General features: G+C 41.2%; 2 protein-coding genes across 8 annotated transcripts in view; one reads left to right on the top strand and one right to left on the bottom strand.

The window, feature by feature from the left end:
* The window catches only part of LOC116463095 (uronyl 2-sulfotransferase), a 423,370-nt gene that overhangs the window by 21,553 nt on the left and 383,406 nt on the right, over positions 1 to 18,411 (top strand). The window lies entirely within an intron of this gene.
* LOC116463097 (thymosin beta-4) lies at positions 13,295 to 13,850 on the bottom strand. Its single transcript, XM_032146064.2, has one exon. The coding sequence runs from the start codon at positions 13,833 to 13,835 to the stop codon at positions 13,614 to 13,616; it is 222 nt and encodes a 73-aa protein (XP_032001955.1). The 5' UTR covers positions 13,836 to 13,850; the 3' UTR covers positions 13,295 to 13,613.

The following is an 18,411-nucleotide window of genomic DNA, read 5'->3' as shown; positions in this document are numbered from 1 at the left end:
TTTTGAATGACATCCTTTTTTAACAGTAAATGACTTTTTATAACATTAAAATGAATTGATTTGAGTTGAAAGCTTTTTAGAGGACTTTTGAAAGCCCTGTTTGTTGTTTAATCCTAAATTTTGGCAGTGGGAGTGCTTCTGAGGCCATCTGGTCCCTCTTCGCGATACTAGAACCTGTGCTTGGGCCTCTCCCTTCTGCTGCCTCTCCTAGCTATGATTCTCAGCACAGGTCCACAGATGCCCTTGTTTCTGGAGAGAACTTTTGTCCCCACATCTGTGGAACCTGTAGTTGCTAGCTCTCAGGCCAGGCAGACATGGCCACTGTCCTCCCTGGACCTCTGTTGGCCTGGATTGCCCGTGTGCAGGATTGGGCAACTGTATGGATCTCAGCCTCTTGGATTCCTACTGGGTCTCGAGCAAAAAATGCAACCCCTGGACAGCTGCATGCAGCCTTGCACATACACCCTTTGGGTGAGCTCCTCAACAGCAGCCTGGCTGTCTATTTGGGGTATCTCAGGAACACAGACAGCACTCATTTGAACACTATTTGTATAAGCAGCTAGATGGTGATCATTTGTTTAGTTCCTGTGAATTGTGGTCCTTTTTAATGTCTACAAAATTCAAAGCGCCACAGACATTTAAAGGCCAACAAGATGGACCAGTAGAGGTATATTTTCTGTTTAGGAAATTACATTTTCTTCTGTGAATTTGCCTTTAACACGATGTTTCATATCACAAGAGGCAGTGTAGTGTTAACAAAGCATTGGGCTTCAAATCAGAAGTCTTCTGTTTGTGTCCTGGCATTGCCACCGTGCAGCTGTGTGACCTTGGGTAATTCACTTAACCTCCCTGAGTCTCTGTTAGAACTTTAGAGGGACTCCTTCTGTTCTGTAACAACCACCATCAAATTATAAAGAGACTGCTGTCTGGTATTCTCCAGCCTGGAATAGTGTGGAAATTTGCATTTGTAATACCTGTTAATGCACATACGTGTCTTCAGTTTAATCAGTCACTCAGAAGCCTGAGCAGAGCAGGTGGCAGATGGAAGTATAGGAATGTAGGAGCCTGTGTTTGTGTGTGTGTGTGTGTGTGTGTGTGTGTTGTCTTCAAACAAACTCATAAAAATTCTGCCGCTAGGCATTCACAAACAGTGGTTGTTTGTTGTATAGATCCCTACTCTTTCTGTCACTTATTTTTTTTTTTTATAGGAAAAGACCTTCTAAGATTATGTAAATTACATTTTAGTTTACTGGCTATTTTTATGCATTTCCTGTTCTTTCAAAGGACTAGATAAAAATTTCTGTATGTCCTAAGATCTCTGACTGCTTCACTTTAAATTGTAAAGAATGATTAAGAGTTCTAAAACATTCACCCTGCGATCATTGGATAAGATATTAATTTTTTCAAGATTAAAAAAAATTGAGTGTGCTAATGACATAAAGGTTCTTGCAAGAGCTGCTAGTCTAGCCTCTGGAATACAGATGTATATAAATTCATCATTTTCGTGCAGACATTATTGGTAATAGAGATTTGCCCACATAACATGGGGAGCACAGAGGAGAAGAGAGAAGGAGAGGGATTCAGGGAAAAGGTGACACTTGAGCTGGGCATTGAAGCATAAATAGGTGCTTTCTATGTAAAGATGTGGGAAAAGGGCATTCTAGATTCTAGAAAGAAGAGCACGTGCAAAGGCAAGCCACTGGGCAAAATTGTGGCATTTTTGGGCACACGAAGCAGTGCAGAGTGGCTGGCCAGAAACCATGGTAGGGGAAAGGAAGAGGGTTGCTGCAAGGGAGGCGCCTACAGTAAAAGGAACTTGTATGTTACACTAACTGGTGTGCAATGGGAAGCCACTGAACATTTTTAGACCACAGAGTGAGAGCAGATTTCTTATTCACAAACTCACCTCTATAAACAGAAAGGAAGAGCTGAAGCCATGAGAGAGCCTAGGGCAGGTGTCTGATACGGTCCTCATATTTGAACAGTGCTTTACAGTTTATAAAGTACTTGCACCTTTGTTGTCATGTGCACCCCTTCCCTCTCCTGAGTGGTGGGTGTTAAGCTTCCTTTGCAGACAAGGAACCTGAGTTCAGAGACATGAAGGGCCCTGGGTTGCTCAGCTGGTGCAGCGGGCAGAGGGAGAGGCCAACATGTCACCCAGGTCCTTTGCCTTTTCGCCTCATGCCACAGGGAAGCGTATTTCAGCAAAATACTGAAATATTTTTCCAACTTTTTAAATGAGATTTGACTTTCAAAGTAACTTTAATCTTGATTAAAAAAAAAAGTTTGACATGACAAACAACTTTTATCCTACAGGTATTGATTTAGTAGAACAGAGTAATGTCACTGTGCCTTGTTGCTGACATTTTCCTGTTATGATAGCCTTCTATAAGCTGATGGTTTGTTTTTTCTGATTAGCTAAAATGGAAAGAAAAATCTCCAGTGTGCTTTTATTAGAATAGGGTATAACATATTTTGACTTTATGTTTCAGTTATTTCAATAACTTTGATCATACCATTTTGTCATAGATTAAGTTGGCATTGAGGCTGTAATTTCTTGCTGTTTGGAAATGACTCTTTATTGAGTAAGGCAGATTTATTTTCTTTGTGCCATTATTGAAGATTGTAGAAGTGGCTCTGCTTCCATCTTACCTTAAGTCACATAGGCTGTGGCTGTTGAGCTTGCATTCTGAGCGTAGCTTTTTGTAGAGCTGTTGAACCTTCCAGTGCTTGTTGGATGACATCCAGCCCCACCCTGTTCTGCCACCTGCTCTGGAGAGGTCTAAAACAAAATGTTCCAGTCATTTCTGTTTTTAAACCAGAAGCAAGTTTCTACATCTTTAATTTTGTTAAAATATAGTTGGAAGAGAGTAAGTCTAGGTCACAGAAAATTGAACTGTGCTGAGATGGAGTGGGTAGGTGGATAGTCCTTTAGATAATGAGTCGACTATTAGAATTTAAAGGCATCTTTCTAGAGAAGAGATGAAAAGGAAAACAGCTCAGACAGGTGCTCCATGCCCCAACTGAGCCTGTCTGAACTTACACATGGTCTAGAATTTATTGGATGATATATGTTTACTAAGGTAATTATAACATATACCTGAAATGAGAGAGTTTTTGCAGGTAACTACTAAATTTATAGCTGAATTTTCTGGAGGCCAAAACAAAAAAGAGGTGAAATGTATCATATGTTATCACTGTCCAGTCTAAGGGGCACATTAGCTCATTGGGAAAGAGTGGCCTCTGTCTTCCTACCTCCCCCAAAAGGAGATATCTGTTCGATCTTAGAGAATCACAGGGACAATACTTCCTTCAATATTTTTTGTCCCCAGAAATGGGGACGTGTTCTTCATGAGGCTGCGCTATACACTGGCTGTTTATAGAAGTGAAAGCGTAATATCAAACCACAGCTCGGCGGTGGTATTTCGCTGGGGAGCTGAGCCTTTATAGTTGAGGTGTCTTACTTTTCATTAGTTTTATGTGTTTAGAAAGGAGAGAGAATAGAATATTGAGTTTATGCCCGGTGGTTTCTCCCTATCGGTTTCTGCAGCCTTATTTTTGGCAGGAACAGGACAGCAGTCAGTTGAAGGATGCTACGTGCCCAAGGTATAACAATTCAGTGTGAATCGCACTGGGTGGATGATTAAGGAACCAGGCGACGTGGTGGTTCCTTCTTCCCTCTTACTAAGCAGCCTGCTTTGGGTTGGCTGGGCCTGTTGGAGAACTTAGCTTGGGTGGGCGCTTCTGAACTTTTTTTTTTTTTGAGTTGGAGTCTTGCTCTGTCACCCAGGCTGGAGTGCAGTGGCACAATCTTGGCTCACTGCAACCTCTGCCTCCTGGGTTCAAGCCATTCTCATGCCTCAGCTTCCCAAGTAGCTGGGATTACAGGTGCGTGCCACCATGCCCGGCTAATATTTGGCATTTTTAGAAGAGACGGGGTTTTGATATGTTGGTCAGGCTGGTCTCAAACTCCTGGCCTCAAGTGATGCTCCCACCTTGGCCTCCCAAAGTGCTGGGATTACAGGCTGAGCCACCATGTCCAGCCCCTTCTTAGCTTTCAGTGTTACTCCTCATCCCTAAGACATGAGATCTTGGCCAGAATCTTTCTCAGAGGGGGAAATTCTAAATGAACATATTTTGAATGTCTTAAAACCTTATCTGTTAGAGGAACTTTTAAGAAAAGATCAAACATACTTCCAATTTTACAATAGTTGTCAATTAGAGGATGGAATTGATTTTACTATTTTTCTACAACTTTATTAACATTTTTTGAGAACCTCTTTTTCCAATTCAGCAAACTTTTGCAAGTCTTGACATATTCTTATTCTAGGTGTTGGTGGGTATGTGATCTCATAAAATTGTTTAAGGAATTTTTTAAAAAATTATAGAAAATGGGATCTATGTTGAAAGAATTACAAAGTGCGTTACAATTTGAGACTTAAATTTCCATATATTTTAATTTTACCTAAACTTATACGAATTTTAAAATGGTGATTGTTGGCCAGGCCTGGTGCTCATGCCTGTAATCCCAGCAATTTGGGAGGCTGAGATGGGCGGATCACCTGAGGTCAGGAGTTCGAGACCAGCCTGGCTAACATGGTGAAACCCCATCTCTACCAAAAATACAAAAATTAGCTGGGCATGGGGCAGACGCCTTTAATCCCAGCTACTCAGGAGGCTGAGGCAGGAGAATCGCTTGAACCCAGGAAGTGGAGGTTGCAGTGAGCCAAGATTGTGCCACTGCACTCCAACCTGGGTGACAAGAGCAAAACTCTGTCTCAAAAAAAAAAGGTGATTGTTTTTCGTGTTTGGAATTATATGACATGTGTGTATTAAGAGTCTAATTTATTTTTCAAGTATAAATGAGGTAAATGCACATCCCAGAAGACTGTTTTCTGTGCACACACAAAACGACATTTCTTTTAGTACACAAGGAAAGATAAATATTCAAATCCTTTCCGTTGGGTGATATTTTGTTCACATATTTTTGTAGGGCATCCATACTTTTGTTTTACACTGAAGAAAAGGACAGTGTGAGGGACAGATGTCAGAGTGAAGGTGTGAATTTGCACCAAATGCCAGGTTTAGGGCTCAGAATAGCGTTTTTTTTGTACGTAGGGCGCCATGAATGCAAAGACGTCCAGCAGGGCGGGCGTTGAGCAGGGATTGTCTAAGAGGAATCAAATTGCCAAATGTCTGCTGCCAGATTATTCTTCCCTAAAACTGATCTCCCTGAGAACTTGTCTTGCGGCCCAATTCCCACCAGCTTCCCTCTGTCCTCCCCAACTTTATAAAGAAGCTTATCTGACTCTATGCTGGTGTCAAACACCTCCAGGTGCCAAAGGAAGAATTCAAAATCCTGGCATGGAGAAAGTGAATGACTAGTGACTACAGTAAACCCTTTTGCAGGTCACTTGGCTCCTATTCTTGGCTTTCAGCCAAAGTGAAGGAGGATCTAATCTAGTTATCCCCTCAGGTAGATCACCAACAGATCACTATGGGATTTAGAAAGATGTTAAAGAAGCGTGTGACACGGCTATAACTAAACACTCTCCATTCCTGTCTGTTAAAGCGAACAAGGTTATAATATATATATATGTAAAATATATAATAAATATAATGAATAAATAGGAATAAAATTGAAATTAGTGAAATTCACTTATAGACAAGGCCCTATTCAGTGTATTTATGATCAAATTCCACTTCTGATTTTAATTATTTGTGAAATGTGTAAAATCTTCATGTTGTTTTGATCAACTGTGAAACAAAGGTAATCTTAATAATAACTCAAATTCAGGATATATAGTTTCAACTCTTAAAGCATTATGGTCACAAGAATTTTTTTTTAAATGAATTTTACTTTGCCTACATAGTTTTGTCATATAGAAATAGAACAGAGAGATCAATACAATAATTTCAAGCATGAAGTACAAACTGTTAGAACAAAAATCTGTGGGGGGGAATGGAATGAAAACACAAGCTGAAAAATTCGTTGCTCAGACTTTCTTTTCAGCATTTTTTTAGAGGATTTGTGAATTTCAGAGAAAAATGAGTGCATGAGGCCAGGCACGGTGGCTCACGCCTGTAATCCTAGCACTTTGGGAGGCCGAGGCGGGCGGATCACCTGAGGTCAGGAGTTCGAAACCAGCCTGACCAACATGGTGAAACCCCGTCTCTACTAAAAATACAAAATTAGCCAGGCATGGTGGCAGGTGCCTGTAATCCCAGCTACTGGGGAGGCTGGGGCAGGAGAATCACTTGAACCTGGGATGCAGAGGTTGCAGTCAGCCAAGATTATGCCACTGAACTCCAGCCTGGAGTCTGACAGAGTGAGACTTCATCTCAAAGAAAAAAAAAAAAGACTGCATGAAAGAAAAGCTTGTTAATTCCTCCTTGACTTCATAATGATCTCACCTCTAACAAGGGTTTCCCAATATTGAGAATATCTTAAACATACATATGCTATCCTGTCCGTCCCTCCCAGGCCCCCCCCTCTACCTGAGGTGACTAGTATTCTTGGTCTTGTATTTATTGTTCTCTGCCAAGTTTTGCAGGGCTTGAATATTATGCAAATTTGAGAGCTTCCTTTAGGACAAAGAATAAAACATTGTCAGTTAAAAAAAAAAATGCCCACTCCAGTGCAGTGTCGCCCAGTGTGAGAGGTTGTGTGGAGAAGGGGAAGTTAGGATGGAGCGAGGGGGTGGTCTTTACCAATGGCGATTTCCTTTTGCAGATTTTACAAAAAAAACGTGAGCATGTGCGTTTATTGTTAGAGCCCCTCCTCAGACTTGGAAAGGAGCACATAAAAGTAAGGGCTCCTGAAATTTAAGCTTCAGCAGTCTCTGTGAAACTACCTCTGTGTATGTGTATGTGTGTGCATGTGGGTGTGCATACATAAAACATACACACATACATCCCTGAAAACTGTATTGGTTTTAGTTGATTTTAACTCTTTTTTTTAATTAAACTTTTTTTTTTTTGGGGGGAGAGAGTCTCGCTCTATCCCCCAGGCTGGAGTGCAGTGGCACGATCTCGGCTCACTGCAACCTCTGATTCCTGTATTCAAGCAATTCTCCTGCCTCAGCCTCCCAAGTAGCTGGGATTACAGGCGCACGCCTCCATGCCCAGCTAATTTTTTTTGAAATTTTTAGTAGAGATGGGGTTTCACCATGTTGGTCAGGCTGGTCTCGAACTCCTGACCTCAGGAAATCCTCCCGCCTCGGCCTCCCAAAGTGCTGGGATTACAGGTGTGAGCCACTGCACCCGGCCTGGTAAAATATGAATTTTATACCTTGTTCTAGGAGAACAGGACATATATATTTGATTGTTATTGCTATTGTTTTATAACTTGGAGGAATTATGAGCTGAAATTTTATTACTTACACTTTATTTTCTGCATTTTTTAAAGGACATGTGAATTCCAGAGAATTGTCCTTATTTATTTTGGCTGAATTAATGGGGCAAATTTGCTTCCTCTGAAAGAAAAAAAATAGACAACAAAGATCTTCTCTTTAAATACCAGCCTGGTGTTGTTCTGTGTTAGAGAAATTCTGGCTTTTGCTTCAGACCTCCGGTCCTGGTTTCCAGAAGAGGAGCACTCTGGTTCTCTTTCAGGCACTCAGTGGATCTTCTTCCAAGTCTTTTAAAAATATGACCATTAGCTTACATTTTCCTATGTGTTCAATCCTTTTCTCAGCAGAAGTGTTTGTGGTGGATTTTTGAGGGTGGGAGTGTGGTCAATGACGCAACTGAGCATTTCAGGGACTTGGAAATAAAGCTGTTTTATTGTGACTACCAGTTTTGTGCAGAATCATCTCATTCTTTTCTGCACGTGGTGAGTTTTGAAGTGAAACTTAAAGTTTAATGAGATACAGCAGCTGGAGTTGGGCATTTTGAAAAGAGGCAAAGAGAGATAATTGTAGTAAAACATACTGTAAGGCCTTACTTATCTGGAATAGCATGGAATGAAGAGCTCCAGATAATGGTGTTTTCTAGAAAGTGAAAGTTTAGAGCTTTAACCATCATACCCTCCCCCTTTTTCTTTAATCATTTGTTGGAAATCTCTTTAAAACATATTACGCATGGTTTTCTTCTCCAGTGGAACTATTAGTCATCGTTTGAATCTTGTAAGACATCGTTTCTGGACCTGCTGTCCTGCCCTTACCTGGCCTTGGCCTGTCCTGCTGGGTGCACTCTTGGGTCTGTTGTAGGTTTGCATCTCTTGTGTGGTCCCTTGGCCTTGTCCCTGCTCTCAGGTGGCTGGTAGTAGCAGCTCTCCATCCCACTAACCTGTTGATTTTAACAGGCAGTAAATTCAGGGAGCAAATACAGAACGTGTTGGAATTTGTAAAACAGCGGGAATGGCCCTCACTGGAGCTCCGAATGCTTGCTGGATGTTTCCTCTCCTGGAGACAGGAGCCATTTTATCCTGGTGTGCCGGCTCACTTACCGCACTTAATACCGACTGCTCTTAATGAATAAGGGAACAGCGTGCCTCATCTTTATCTCTTTACCTCTTTTAGACATTAGGCCATTAGCTCTTATTTTCAGTTGTGTTTTACATAAGCAAGCCTGATGGATGACTCTGAATAAATAAATAAGATTTAATTGAATTATGCAATTTTCAGTTTCTCTCAGATAATACCAAATCAAACAAATGTGAAGCCAAACACACATAAAAAATTCGTTTTGCTAAAACAAGGCACAGTGTGAATATTTTTAATTGACTTTTATTGTATAGTCACGCGCCACATAATGACGTTTTGGTGAAGGATAGACGCTTATTCTGATGGTGGTCTCATAAGATTATAATACTATATTTTTACTGTACCTTTCCATGTTAATTTGTTGTTGCTGTTGTTGTTGTTGTTTGTTTTTTTTTGAGATGGAGTCTCGCTCTGTCACCCAGGCTGGAGTGCAATGACACAATTTCAGCTCACTGCAACCTACGCATCCCGGGTTCAAGTGATTCTCCTGCCTCAGCCTCCCAAGTAGCTGGGATTATGGGCGCCCACCACCACGCCCAGCTACTTTTTGTGCCTTTTAAATAGAGATGGGGTTTCACCATGTTGTCCAGACTGGTCTCGAACTCCTGACCTTAGGCGATCCACCTGTCTCGGCCTCCCAAAGTGTTGGGATTACAGGCGTGAGCCACCATACCCGGCCTAGGTATATTTAGATACACAAGTACATACCATTCTGTTACAGTTGTCTACAATATATTCTGTACAGTCACATGCTGTCCAGGTCTGTAGCCTAGGAGCAATAGGCTATACCATCTAGCCTAGGTGTAGAGTAGGCTGTACCATCTAGGTTTATGCAGGTTCACGTTTTGGTGTTTGTACAATGATGAAATGCCCTAACAACGCGTTTCTCAGAATGTGTCCCCATTCTTAAGGAATGCATAGTGGTGATTACATATCAACAAAATTAAAAAGTAAAAAATAAAAATAATACAATAATTGTAATGATAAACTGAAATTTTAACCTTCACCTTAGATATAAGAATAGAGGTATAGTCTGCTTTCCCATAAGGATTTCCTGGAGTACAGAGCCCTAGTTCCAAATTTTTTTCCAAGGTCACTCAGAAAGGGTTGTTAAGCTTCTTTCTGTTTTAAACAAGAATTTCAGAAGCAAGGTGTGGAGATTTTGCCTATTAGAGATTTTTTTTCTTGGTCGTATTTTATTTTATATCAAGTGATTTGACTAAAGGACTGAAAGTCCTGAGTGAGGATCCAGGGCCCAGGCAGACATACTGGGGCCTTGTGGGTAACAGAAAAAGGCATTCCTTGGGACCAGTTCTACAACAGTTTCCTTCCTTAGGTGGACACTGGCACCATGGCTTGTGAATGGAGCCTGGCCTCCCTTTCAGCCCCTGACCCCTCCTCCCAGGCCACGTCAGGCAGGGCACTCTGGTGTGGGGTGCAGTCCTGTGACAATCCCTGCATCAGTGTGGGGCCTGGCAGGAACATGGTCGGAGGTTCACAGATCTGAGTCCTGAGGCTCGCAGGGTCTGTCCGGGGCACCTGTAAGTAAGCCATCATCACTGACATTGTGTTGATTTAAGAATTGAAACTCCAGGCCTCCAGGCAACTTGCCAAGGGTTATAAAGCCGTTACATGGTAGGGAGTGGGGCCTTGAGCCAGAGCTCTGGTCGTCTCTTATGACGACCAAGGCCTGCCCCTCTCCGTCCCATCCAGAATCCAGATTGCATCGGTCAAGGATATCACCCCTCTCTTCCCTCTGTTTTCCATCCTCATGGTGGTCACAGCAGCTCAGCCCATTGCCTTCTTCTGCAAGGCCGAGCCCACCCTCCTGGGCTGCAGCCACAGCTGTGGCTGTCCTTACCCGCTGTGGATGCCGCTGTGGGACTTCTCTCTTTTTCTCTCCACAAAGAACCAAAGAATGTTCTTTGTGGAACATTTTTTTTTTCAACCAGAAAGTGCTACCTCAAGCCTCCTGGAAAATTTCTCATTATTTCAGAAACATCACTGTACTTCCTTCTGTTGACTCAGCACTTTTGTCTCGTTTTCAAGTGTGGATTTCAGACCCTTGCCATTCTATTGAGCAAATGAAATACAGTCTTGAGGAGAAGCGTTACATAACATTAAATTTCATCACAACTCTTTTCAAGAATACTTTGAGAATTTCAGAGTGTTTTCAAGGGAATCTCTTTGACGTTAGTTCCTCCTCTTGGTTTCTCACCAGATAAAGGAAATCTCCAACTCTGGGGAAGACGTGTGAGGGAAGTCTGGGAGAATGTCATGCATTGACACCCATGAACTTGCTGACATCTGGAGGAATGAGCAGGGCTGAGAGAATTCCGGTCCTGGTCCTGCCTCTGTTGCTCCCACCACCCCAGGGAAATAATAATTCCCACTCAGCCCGCTCCACGGGATGTCGTAAGGACAAAATGAGATGTGATATATGTGGAAACACTAGGAAAATTCGAATGTTAAAGTGACTCTAGAAATGTAGGTGTCATCATGACTGGAAATATTAGTATAGCTTTGAGAGAAAAGGACATTTTTGGCCAAATAAGTTTATAGAATAGTGAATTATTCTCTCCTTGTGGGCTCTCAACACATCTTAACATTTTAAAGGCTCCCCTAAGTCCTGCAGGAAAGAAATCCTTTTCAATTCTGTTTAACTTAGTGTTTCTCAATGTTTTTCCCCTCCTGTTAGCTGCCTCTGTGAGCTGCTGTGAGTGGAGTTATTGGAGGGCATGTGAACTCAGCAGAAAGACTTTGTGATATTTATTTTGGCTGCTTATTTGCTCAGGTTTATTCCAGATACGGGAGGTCTCCAGACACTGAGTTATAGATCAGTGAGGTATTATTGTATTTTATTATAGACACATACATATACAAATACATGTAGGTATATATATATATACACACACACACACACACACACACACACACACACACACACTTATGCAGGAATACCTTGTTTTATTGTGGTTCACTGTATTGTGCTTCACTGTATTGTGCTTCACAGATAATGCATTTTAAAAAAATAAATGGAAGATTCGTGGCAAACTGGTGTTGAGCAAGTTTATCAGCACCATTTCTCATTTTTCTTTTTTTAAAACTTTTATTTTAGGTCCAGAGGTACATGTGCAGGTTTGTTATATAGGTAAACGCGTGTCATGGGAGTTTGTTGTGCAGATTATTTAATCACCCAGGTACTAAGCCTAGTATCATATAGTTATTTTTTCTGTTTCTCTCCCTCCTCCCACTCTCCACCCTCCAGTGGAGGCCCCAGTGTCTGCTCTTCCCCTTTGTGTCCATGTGTTCTTATCAATTAGCTCCCACTTATACGCGAGAACATGTGGTATTTGGTTTTCTGTTCCTATGTTACTTTGCTAAGGATAATGGCCTCCAGCTCCATCCACGTTCCTGCAAGAACATGATCTCGTTCTTTTTTTTTTTTTTTTTTGAGACAGAGTCTCGCTCTGTCACCCAGGCTGGAGTGCAGTGGCGCGATCTCGGCTCACTGCAAGCTCCGCCTCCCGGGTTCACGCCATTCTCCTGCCTCAGCCTCTCCGAGTAGCTGGGACTACAGGCACCCGCCACCACGCCCGGCTAATTTTTTGTATTTTTAGTAGAGACGGGGTTTCACCGTGGTCTCGATCTCCTGACCTCGTGATCCGCCCACCTTGGCCTCCCAAAGTGCTGGGATTACAAGCATGAGCCACTGCGCCCGGCCGATCTCGTTCTTTTTTTACAGCTGCATAGTATTACATGGTATATATGTACCACATTTTCTTTATCCAGTCTGCCATTGATGGGCATTTAGGTTCATTGTATGTTTTTGCTATTATAAATAGTCAGCACCATTTTTTCTAGTAGCATATGCTTACTTAGTGCCTCTGTATCATATTTTGGTAATTCTTGCAATATTTTAAACTTTTTCATTATTATTATATCTGTTATGGTGATCTGTGATGAGTGATCTTTGGTGTTACTATTGTAATTGTTTGGGGGAGCCACAAACTGCACCCATGTAAGAAGGCAAATTTATTCAATAAATGTGTGTGTTCTGACTGCTCCACCTACCTGTGGTCCCCTGTCTCTCTCCCTCTCCTTGGACCTCCCTATTCCCTGAGACATAACAATATTGAAATTAGGTCAATTAATAACCCCACAGTGGCCTCTAAGTGTTCAAGTGAAAGGAAAAGTTGCACATCTCTCACCTTAAATAAAAAGCTAGAAATGATTAAGCTTAGTGAGAAAGGCATGTCGAAAGCTGAAATAGACCGAAAGCTGAGATAAACTGAAGGCTGGGTCTCTAGCGACAGTTAACCAAGTTTTGAAAGCAAAGGAAATGTTGTTGAAGGGAATGAGAAGTGCTATTCCAGTTAACACATGAATGGTAAGAAAGCTAAAGAGCCTCATTGCTGATACCAAGAAAGTTTGAGTGGTCCGGATAGAAGGTCAAACCAGCCACAACATTGCATTAAGCCAAAGCCTGATCCTGAGCAAGGTCCTAACTCCCTTCAGTTCTGTGAAGGCTGAGAGAGGTGAGGAAGCTGCAGAAGAAAAGTTGGAAGCTACCAGCGGTTGATTCTTGAAGTTTAATGAAAGCAGCTGTTTCTGGAACATAAAAGTGCAAGGTGAAGCAGTGAGTGCTGATGTAGAAGCTGCAACAGGTCATCTAGGAGATCTAGCTAGGATCATTGTTTTTTTTTTTTTTTTTTTTTAAGTTTTTAAACTTTTTATTTGCATATTAAAAAAATTGTGCATTCCAATAATTAAAATCATTTGAACAAAAAAAAAATGGCACTCTAATTAAACTGCATTACAGCCTGAGGACACCTTGGGCCAGCTTGGTTTTACTCTAGATTTCACTGTCGTCCCACCCCACTTCTTCCACCCCACTTCTTCCTTCACCAACATGCAAGTTCTTTCCTTCCCTGCCAGCCAGATAGACAGATGGGAGAGGCAGGCGCGGCCTTCGTTGTCAGTAGTTCTTTGATGTGAAAGGGGCAGCACAGTCATTTAAACTTGATCCAACCTCTTTGCATCTTACAAAGTTAAACAGCTAAAAGAAGTAAAATAAGAAGGCAATGCTTGTGGAATGTACAGTGCATATTGGCGGCGCACGCCTCATTACGATTCGCCTGCTTGCTTCTCCTGTTCAATCGTTTCTTTGGAAGGCAGTGGATTTTTCTCTTGCGTCTCTGTCTTCTTCAGTTTCGACTTATCGAATTTCTCGATCTCAGCCATATCGGGTTTGTCAGACATGGTTGCGGAGAAAAAGCGGAGCGAGGTGCGCGAGTACGAGCGAAGACTGGTCTGTGCAGTGGCCACCACCGAGTTCGCTAGGATCATTGTTGAAGGCAGCTACACTAAACAACAGATTTTCAATGTAGACATAACAGCTTTCTATAGGAAGAAGATGCCATCTAGGACTTTAGTTAGAGAGGAGAACCCAGTACCTGGCTTCGAAGCTTCAAATGACAGGCTGATTCTCCTGTTAGGGGCTTATGTAGCTGGTATCTTAAAGTTGAATCCAATGTTTATTTACCATTCTGAAAATTGTAGGGCCCTTAAGAATTTGCCAAATCTACTCTGCCTTAAGAATTTGCCAAATCTACTCTGCCTGTGACAGCATATCTGTTTATAGCATGGTTTACTATTTTAAGCCCATTGTTGGACTTTAAAAAAATAGTGCTCAGAAAAACAGATTCCTTTCAAAGGGCACTGCTCATTGACAATGCACCTAGTCACTCAAGATCTCTGATGGAGATGTACAAGGAGATGAATGTTGTTTTAATGCCTGCTAGCACAACATCTATTCTGCAGCCCATGGATCAGGGACTAATTTTGACTTTCATATCCTTTTATTTAAGAAATACATTTCTTTTTTTTGAAACTCAGCTCTGTCACCCAGGCTGGAGTTTTTATGAGGGTATAGCTGCCATGGATGGTGATTCCTCTGATGGATCTGGGCAAAGTACACTGAAAAGCCTCTGGTAAGAATTCACCATTCTGGATTCCATTAAGAACATTTGTCATTCATGGAAGAAGGTCAGAATATCAGTATTCACAGGAGTTTGGAAGAAGTTGGGATGACATCGAGGGGGTCAAGACGAGTGAAGAAGTAACTGCAGATGTGGTGGAAATAGCGAGAGAACTAAAATTAGAAGTGGAACCTGAAAATGGGACTAAATTGCTGCTATCTCATGATCAAACTTGAACAGATGAACAGATGAGGAGTTGCTTTTTTTTTGAAACAGAGTCTCGCTCTGTCACCCAGGCTGGAGTGCAGTGGCGCGATCTTGGCTCACTGCAACCTCCACCTCCTGGGTTCAAGAGATTCTCCTGTCTCAGCCTCCCGAGAAGCTGGGGTTACAGGTGCCTGCCACCATGCCTGGCTAATTTTTGTATTTTTAATAGAGACAGGGTTTCACCATGTTGGTCAGGCTGGTCTCTCGAACTCCTGACCTCAGGTGATCCACCTGCCTCGGCCTCCCAAAGTGCTGGGATTACAGACATGAGCCACCGTGCCCGGCCAAGTTGTTTCTTATGGATAAGCCAAAAAAGCAGCTTCTTGAGATGGAATCTACTCCTGGTGAAGACGCTGTGAACATTGTTGAAATGACAACAAAGGATTTTGAATATTTCATAAACTTAGTGGATAAAGCAGCTGCAGAATTTGAGAGGAATGGCTCCAGTTTTGAAAGAAGTTCTACTCTGTGTAAAATGCTATCAAACCACATCATATGCTATAGAACTCTTTCGTGAAAGGAAGAGTACATCAATGTGGCAAACTTCATTGTTGTCTTATTTTAAGAAAGTGCCACAGCCACTGAAAGCTTTAGCAACCGTCACCCTGATCCATTAGCAGTCATCAACGTCGAGACAAGGCCCTCCTCCAGCAAAAAGATTATGACTCACTGAAGGCTCAGATGATTGTAAGCATTTTTAGCAATTAAGCATTTACAATTTTTATATTAAGGTATATACATTATTTTTAGATATAAGTGTATTGCACACTTAATAGACTATAGTGTAACGTAAACATAACTTTTATATGCCTTGGATAACTAAAAAACTCACTATATTGTCATATTTGCTTTATTCTGGTGGTCTGGAACTGAACCTCCAATATCTCTGGCACACATATACACAAATAACATTTCTGTAATCTGATAGTTTTTGCCAGATAAGTCATATTCTCATTGACTAACAGAGCTCAAGTTTTAATCAACCCAGCATAAAGCATTTCTCTCCCGGAGTTTTTCCCATGTACACCTTTCCCCTGAAGAAGCAGACATATCATTATTTTAAATAATTCTTCCTTAGGAAAAATTATGGGCATATTTTCTTCTCACAGCTACCAAATGTCCTTGATATGTGTGCATGCACATTTATATGTAAAATCAGAGCTTCTTGTGGTTTTAGAATTGGAAGAGGCCTTAGAGATGATCTTGTCTAGTGATTTTCAACCCCAAGCATGTTCTTAACATGATGAAGAGAATACACTTGGGAGTGGAAGCCTGGGGAACTTGAAATAACTACACATTTCCTGCTAACCTTCTAATTCCTAGTCTGCCATCCTTGCAGTAGTAGGGTTCCCCTGTGCAGTGGGAATTTTCTGTCCCCAGGGGGTTGGGGACGGAAAAATGTTGCACTATGGATTTCATCCAACCCCACATTTTACAGATGAAGATGATGAGCTACAAGACTCAATGATATCTTCAAAGTCACACAACCCGGCCTAGAAATAGGCTGCTGCTGATCAATCCGCTGCTTTTTCTGCTTACAAGTTTTCCCCAATGTCAGTGATTTCTGTCCTACCTCTGTAATTTACGGCATATCACGAAACCCCAACCGTCATACGCTTCATCATTTTAAATATAGACTGACTTTTATATGTGAATAATTTATAAAAGAAACTTTAATCCATATTTGATGTGGAAATGTAACCACATGTCACTCACTATGAAAAAGGTAACACTAAAAATAAATGCAATGAAAAAAATATATTAAATTTTAACTAAAGTTGCCCGCTTAAGTTTCTGAGCCTGAAGCTTTCTCTCTGCTAAAAAGAGAGATTATCAAGTTATGAAGAGGTTAAACATACACCAGCCCCAAACGATGACACTCTTTTTATGTAATCAGAATTATTGAATGAAAATTTTGAAGGAAATAACATTCTCTCGACTTAAGTCCAGGCAATATTTACTAACCAATACACCATCTCAAATCCTCTCAAGTTCCACCAGTGAGTGTGCTGTGTACCCATTCACAAGGATCTGTCTCTCAAAGTGGAAGCTATGTCAGGCAAATCATACCTCTGTCTGTATCTAAGCTGGCCGGAAGGTATTAGATTTGGTGGCAATCAGAGTATACTATTGGAAAGAACAAGTGGGAAATTGTATGTATATTGGCTGTTTATCTTGTGTGTGTGTCCACTGACACCATTAGAAAAACAAAGCACAGTGCCTGTGATACGGTAAAAGCTCAGTACATATTTGTTGAATGAATGGATGAATGCCTGGTGAATGGCAGGCATTCTACCTCAAGTCAGGTAGAAACAATAGATTGGTAAAAGCAAGTTGCTGCATTTTGTTTCAAGGCACTTTGAAATCTCTTAGCAGTGGACATGAAGTGTAGAAGACTTAGCAGACTCAGGAAGAGCAGAGCATGGCCGTGGAATATTTAACGGATAATGAAGAGCATATATGTGGCCAGGCGCGGTGGCTCATGCCTGTAATCCCAGCACTTTGGGGGGCTGAGGCAGCTGGATTGCCTGAGCTCAGGAGTTCGCAACCAGTCTGGGCAACACAGTGAAACCCCATCTCGACTAAAATACAAAAAATTAGCCGGCATGGCGGTGTGTGCCTGTAGTCCCAGCTACTAGGGAGATTGAGGCAGGAGAATTGCTTGAATCTGGGAGGCAGAGGTTGCAGTGAGCCTAGATTGAGCCACTGCACTGCAGCCTAGGTGACAGAGCAAGACTCCATCTCAAAAAAAAAAAGCATACATGCATTTAGGCATTAAGATGCCATAGATCATTATCTTTTATAGTCTGTGTCACACTTCATGTTATGCATCAAGAGGAGAAAAGCATCTCAGCCCAAGATTTGATTCCTGATTTTACTACTCGATAGCTAGATGATTTGGGGACAACTGCATAATCTCTTTGAGACTAGTTAGATATACAAATGAGGACTATGATAATGCCTACCTCAAAGGTTGTTGTGAGGGTTAAATGAGGCAATGCAAATGAAAATTGCTTTATAAAGACTAAAGTGCTATATTAATTTGCCTTTATTGAAATTACATACTATTAAAATGACCAGTGAACTACCATTTGTGCAAAGTGGTTGAAGAATATGGCATGCTGATTATTTGAACATTCTGGATAATGGAAGTATAGTACATGTCTTTCTGGTTAAAAAGAATTACAGTAAAATATTCTTAACATCAAAGCTATACTAACACAATTAATCGTTTGGATGAGATTTCAAGATATTTCTATATATTTCGTGGGCAGCACTTGAATACTTGAATAGTATAAAATGTTCAGAAAAAAATGCTTAGGAAAAGAATACACTCTAACTGATACCCCAAAGCATGTATGTTAAAAAATAGTTCCTTAAAATATACGTTTACTCATTATTGATCCCTTGCTTATAAAAAATGTATGAATTGAGGAACAGTCACTGGATATAGAGAAGTAGAATTATAGAATTTGCTTTTTATGGATATTTCGAGGGGTAGAAAACAAGAATTATTTTATTTTGCCCTGTTCAGACAAAAATATCATGTTATCTTTTTAAATAATATAGTACAATTGGAACTCAAGACATTTTTGCTTAATGAAAATTCTACCATGACAGATCTTTTTTTTTTGTAACAGGATATATATTATTCTCTTTTCATTAAATTTGCCTCA

Source organism: Hylobates moloch, unplaced genomic scaffold (assembly GCF_009828535.3).
Source record: "Hylobates moloch isolate HMO894 unplaced genomic scaffold, HMol_V3 SCAFFOLD_27, whole genome shotgun sequence".
NCBI classification, from domain to species: domain Eukaryota; kingdom Metazoa; phylum Chordata; class Mammalia; order Primates; family Hylobatidae; genus Hylobates; species Hylobates moloch.
This window is presented reverse-complemented; position numbering and strand designations above follow the sequence as displayed.

Coding starts and splice junctions, on each gene's coding strand:
- LOC116463097 (XM_032146064.2), bottom strand. CDS start 13,835: ATGATCCTAGCGAACTCGGTGGTGGCCACTGCACAGACCAGTCTTCGC.